Source organism: Branchiostoma belcheri, unplaced genomic scaffold, assembly GCF_001625305.1.
Source record: "Branchiostoma belcheri isolate BF01 breed outbred unplaced genomic scaffold, Haploidv18h27 scaffold8, whole genome shotgun sequence".
NCBI lineage: Eukaryota > Metazoa > Chordata > Leptocardii > Amphioxiformes > Branchiostomatidae > Branchiostoma > Branchiostoma belcheri.
This window is the reverse complement of record NW_017804464.1, coordinates 4,678,731-4,685,109: the sequence shown is the minus strand read 5'-3', so window position 1 is coordinate 4,685,109 and position 6,379 is coordinate 4,678,731. Positions and strand designations below refer to the sequence as shown.

The window sequence follows — 6,379 nt, the reverse complement described above, 5'->3', positions numbered from 1 at the left end:
GGGCGAAATCTTTGAAAGCCAATAAGTCCAGACAGGAACAGCGTATTTTCATCATTTTTGGTGTGTAGGTATCTGACAGAGAGATGTACATAATTAACTGCAAATTATGCAAATGAGGACTTTATTTGCATAATTAATGAGGAAATTATATAATTACAGTGTTTTACATTATAGAACTTTCATACATGTAATGTATGTAACCTATGGCAGATGGAACATCAACAGATACTAATTATGCAAATGATGACCTAATTTGCATAATTAATGCAAAAAATCTATGATTTCTCAATGGTGAATGATGGGAATGTCATACTTGGGACATCTTTAAGTTAATCAAAAGTTAACATCACAATGCATATATTATGTTAATGCAGAGGTCATTTGCGTAATTAAAGAAGAAATTTACATTTACATATCAAGCCCATATTTCATGGAGGTAATTTATTTTTAACAGCGAGCAGATTATTATTGGAATGAGCAGAGCACTTTGGACTAATCTCTCTGGCTGTTCACAGCTTAGAGGTACATATCCAATATTTTGTCAAAAACATCTCTATTCCATAGCGGATCATAATGAACCCCAGCGGGGGTCTTCACGCTTCGTTAAAAATGGAAAAATCTCAGGATTTATTTCAAAGATCTCAATATTTTAGACGAAATCTTGAGATCTTATGAGACAATCTTAAGATTTTTCATGACAATCTCAAGATCTTTCAGAAAATCTTAAGATGAAAATGAAAGGTCTTAAGATCTTTCCAAGTTGTTTTCAAAGCATCTTGAGATTTTTTCATAGCATCTCGAGATGCTTTGAAAATATCAAGATTACTTTATAAATCATGAGATCTTTTAAAAAATCTTGATATTTTGTAAAGCATCTCGAGATGCTATGGAAAAATCTCAAGATGGTTTAAAAATATCTTGGAAGATCTTGAGACCTTTCGTTTTCATCTTAAGATTTTCTGAAAGATCTTGAGATTGTCTCATAAGATCTCAAGATTTCGTCTAAAATATTGAGATCTTTGAAATAAATCCTGAGATTTTTCCATTTTTAACGAAGCATGAAGACCCCCGCTGGGGGTCATTATGATCCGCTATGGAACAAAGATGTTTTTGACCAAATATTGGATATGTACCTCTAAGCTGTGAACAGCCAGAGAGATTAGTCCAAAGTGCTCTGCTCATTCCAATAATAATCTGCTCGCTGTTATTTGTAATGTTGGGATGGTAGAAATGAATGTATAACTAAAGCCACCTTAACAATAATGGTGAGAGGTTTATGCCCGCTAAAGCAACATATAATGTGCGGTCGTGTGGTGTAGCGGCAGCGTGCTCCACTCGGAACCAAGAGGTCCCGGGTTCGAGTCCTGACATGTCACTGATCTTGTGCCCTTGGGAAAGGCACTTTACACGACTTTCATGACTATTATCTTCTCATGTATTCGTCCTCTGCATTCGTGACGGCATAAAATAAGTTGATATAACTTGAGTGTGCTGTCACCATGTCTAGTCATGAAATGTTGGAGTATAAAAAAAATGATGAAGCGCTATAGTTTTGTGTGTGTATCTGCAATTACATCGGTGGTACACCAGACGAAGCACAAACAACTAACAGACTGTATGTTAGCACACCGCCATCATGAGGTTTATACAATAACAACGTTGCTTGAGTAGAAACATACATAATGTACCTTGGCGGGAATGGTCACTTCGTCTGATGGAAATGCAACCAAACATCTACTTCCAAACGTATCGTTAAGTGATATGATAGTCATCTAAGCCTAAGAAAAGTTTAGGTATAATTTTCATTCTCTTAAGGACCTGTTATCACAAATATTTATACAATGAGTTGTATTTATATATGTCCACATGATACTCTGCTTGTGTATGATGTAAAACAACATAAACTTGCAATCTGAAACTAAGTAAGTTAGGTGCTGTCGTCAAAACTACCTCTGTAACAAGTTTGTTGCCCGTATCAATGGCCAAACAAGAAAGAAATAGCACGTCATTTGTTGTTTCTGCTCTACACATAAGACGGTAAAAGAGGAACCTCAACAAAGAAGTTATAGGAACCCATGAACGTGACTTCCCTGGCGTGGAGGAAGTTTGAAACCGTACAAGAAACTGAGACGCTACTTGTTTGTTTATTTCGCATAACCGGTAAACCGCCTTCAGGCGTAACACGCCAGTTTTGTACGTGGCCATGTACGCACAAGCTGCGTAAGGCCGGACTGTAAGGTTTGAACTACTCACACCAGGAAGGTCCCCTACTCCTTTCGATTAATGAATGAATGAATGAAGACCTTTATTGTACAAACATACCCACTGGGTTAGGTACAAAGGTTAACTTGAATACACAAATATATACACAACAAGATCAATCTAGTACTAGCACTACAGTTTGTTACATAATTTCGACTTCTCTTCGCTTCTCTGTGATGTTGAAAAGATAAGAACATACAAGTTTAAGGATCGAGGGTTTGTCTAAGTTCATTAAAAAAGTGAATTTGTCTGTATTACTTAGGTGTGTAAAGTGGGGAAACATCGATGTTATTCGTCTATAAAGTTCAATTCTCTCACTGTTACACAAACTACATTCTACTACAAAATGAAGTTCATCTTCTATTCTATCTAGATTACAGTATCGACAAATACGTTGTTCCAGGGGTTTAATTAATATGCAACAACAAACCAAAGCCGGGATTTCAATTCGAATAAACCAAAAGATAGAGAGTGGAGGCAATATAGATTGACGTTAGAGTGGATGTTGATACTTTGCTCACTCAAAGAGTAAAGTCATAAACAAATACAAGCATAGCAAACATATCTCTTCAAGCGTCACGTACATTAATGTACTAGTATAAAGTACTCCAAGAAGCACAATCGAATCATAATTGCATGAGTTGCTAAAATTACCCGTTTGCATTCCCAACTTTCATGTACACATAACCATCGTCATAATCCTATGAAAAGACATTGCTACAACATGCAGTCTCCATTGGCCCAGCCCCTTCTCTATAGAGTATATTTTGTGAAAACATTTAAATGTATTTGATATCATAAATCAACCGCCAATTGGCTATAACGAATTCAAACAGAAACTGTTCCCTAAATGACTGAGCCGCACCGTCCCGTATAGGAGTCAACCCTTCTACACCTGCAGTTGTATCAGACATTTCACTTTAACAGTCGGTATTTCTACTCTGGCTCTTATCATATAGTATTGCTGAAAACATTCCTTTAGTGTTAAAACAACTTCCCTTTCTAAAGTTGATTTGCTGCCAATTATAATCTCTTAAGCCAGGAAACACGAGGCACATAACGGAACAAGGAAACGCAATTAAAACGGTTCATTCCTTCAAAGGAAAGTGTAACACCTATTACATATGTTACCTTACACCTGCATGTAACGTACCTGTGTTAAAATGCCCAGCCCGCATACATGTTTCACCTTAACAAGTCAATTTTGGAACGTTTTGTTGGCCACCACAATGCACTTATATACCTATAAACACCTGCATGAATATTATACCATAAAACAACCGTCAATTGGCAATTTAAAGAATTCAAACAGAAAGTGTTCCCTAAAAAATCGAGTCCGTCCCGAATAGGATTCAAACCTTCTACACCTGCACTTGTATCGGGCATTTCACTTCAACAGTCGGAATATATAATTATATTTCCACTGTGGCTCTTATCATTCAGTATTGCTGAAAACATTCCTTTAGTGTTACAACAACTTCCCTTTCTAAAGTTGATTTGCTGCCAATTATAATCTCTTAAGACAGGAGACACGAGGCACATAACGGAACAAGGAAACGCAATTAAAACGGTACATTCCTTCAGAGGACTTACGTACACCCTGCATGTAACGTTAACGTACTTGCGTTAAAATGCCCAGCCCGCATACATGTTCTACCTTAACAAGTCAATTTTGGAACGTTTTGTTGGCCACCACGATGCACTTATTCAGTACAAAGTCCCTAGAACAGTTTCTAGTCAGCCCTCTACTTGATATGAACATACTACCAAGCTGCTAGGGAGCCCAAAGTCTACTCATTTTGAGGTCTCATGAAGACCTACTAACCTACCGAGTTTCCTTAAAATCCATCCATAGGTTATTGAGTTATCGTGCTAAAACACATAACATAGCCGTGGACATTCCTAGAATTCTTGTAGACTGCACACAATACTATATCAGTGGGCGCCGCCAAAAACAAATACAAGGATAACAAACATATCTCTTCAAGCGTCACGTACATTTAATGTATTAAGAACTCCAAGAAGCAAAGTTGAATCATAATTGCATGGCTTGCTAGAATTACCAGGTTGCATTATCAACTTTCATATACACATAGGTATCGCTTTAGTCCTATTTAAAATACATTGCTAGAAAATGTAGTCTGTCTGCCCCCCTTTTACAGTGGAAGTGAAAACCTTTAAACACATGCATAGATATTATACATAAAACAACCGTCAATTGGCAATTTAAAGAATTCAAACAGAAAGTTTTCCGCAAAGAATTTAGCCCGTCCCGAATTGGAGTCAAACCTTCTACACCTGCAGTTGTATCAGGCATTTCATTTCAACAGTCGGTATTTCCACTGTGGCTCTTATCTTATCATATAGTATTGCTGAAAACGTTCATTTTGTGTTAAAACAACTTCCCTTTCTAAGTTTATTCTCTGCCAATTATTATCTCTTGAGCCAGGAAACATGAAGCACATGACGGAACAAGGAAACGCAATTAAAACGGTACATTCCTTCAGAGGGAAGTCTAACAACTATTACATATGTTACCCTACACCTGCATGTAACGTACCTGTGTTAAAATGCCCATCCCGCTAACATGTTCTACCTTAACAAGTCAGTTTTGGAACGTTTTGTTGGCCATCACAATACACTTATTCAGTACAAAGTCCCTAGAACAGTTTCTAGTCAGCCCTCTACTTGATAGTGAACATACTAACAACCTGCTAGGGAGCCCAAAGTCTACTCATTTTGAGATATGAAGAAGACCTACTAACCTACCGAGTTTCCTTAAAATCCATCCATAGGTTATTGAGTTATCGTGCTAAAACACATAACATAGCCGTGGACATTCCTAGAATCCTTGTAGACTGCACACAATACTATACCATTAGGCGTCGCCAAAAACAAATACAAGGATAACAAACATATCCCTTCAAGCGTCACGTACATTTAATGTATTAAGAACTCCAAGAAGCAAAGTTGAACCATAATTGCATGACTTGCTAGAATTACCCGCTTGCATTCTCAACTTTCATATACACATAGGTATCGCTTTAGTCCTATTTAAATACATTGCTAGAAAATGTATTCTGTCTGTCCCCATTTCACAGTGTATTTTTGTGAAAAAAACTTTAAACACCTGCATGAATATTATACCATAAAACAACCGTCAATTGGCAATTTAAAGATATCAAACAGAAAGTGTACCCTAAATAATCGAGTCCGTCCCGAATAGGAGTCAAACCTTCTACACCTGCACTTGTATCGGGTATTTCACTTCAACAGTCGGAATATATATATATTTCCATTGTGGCGCTTATCATTCAGTATTGCTGAAAACATTCCTTTAGTGTTAAAACAACTTCCCTTTCTAAAGTTGATTTGCTGCCAATTATAATCTCTTGAGCCAGGAAACACGGGGCACATCACGGAACAAGGAAACGCAATTAAAATGGTACATTCCTTCAGAGGAAAGTGTAACAACTATTTCATATGTTACCTTACACCTACATGTAACGTACCTGGCAGTGTTAAAATCCCCAGCACTCATGCATGTTTCACCTCAACAAGTTAATTTTGAAATTTGTTAGACAATACGCCACCACAATAAACTTATTCGGTACAAATTCCCTAGAACAGTTAGCTATATACTTGATAGTGAACATACAGGACAGCCAAACTCACCCGCGACTACCGTAGACATGCAGACGACCAGGCCGAGCACCCCCAGTGCGCGCCGCCGCTGTCTCACTCCTGCCCCGCCGAGCACTCCCATGGCACACACAGGTGGTACAATCCACTCTACACACAATCCTAATGTTCCTTGAGTACCTACACTACTTCAACAGTTTCTAAAGACCTAACTAGACCAGAACTCGGCCTAGTTCTAGTACCGATCTACGAACTGGCTTATTTTCCGCACTTACTTCCTTGTGACGTCATGAGGGAGGGTCTCATCCCATTGGCTGATGAACTTGATATGGTCAGGTGCTTCCGAGCATTTCGCTGGGACGAGTTTGAATGCACTCGGGAAAGTTCGCCAAAACACGGCAGGTAAACTGAGTAACTGATGTTGCCTGCGTTGCCCCAGCTTAAAATTTGTACAGCGTCCCGAATGAGCAACAAA

The 6,379-nt window shown here is 38.1% G+C and overlaps 1 protein-coding gene across 1 annotated transcript in view; it reads right to left on the bottom strand.

The window, feature by feature from the left end:
- The window catches only part of LOC109486072 (tyrosine-protein kinase receptor Tie-1-like), a 9,062-nt gene extending 2,866 nt beyond the window's left edge, over positions 1-6,196 (bottom strand). Inside the window, exon 1 of the mRNA XM_019789760.1 lies at positions 5,938-6,196. Coding sequence (XP_019645319.1) covers positions 5,938-6,028 — 91 coding nt within the window. The 5' untranslated portion in view covers positions 6,029-6,196. The remainder of the gene's footprint in view (positions 1-5,937) is intronic.
- Positions 6,197-6,379: the final 183 nt, after the last annotated feature.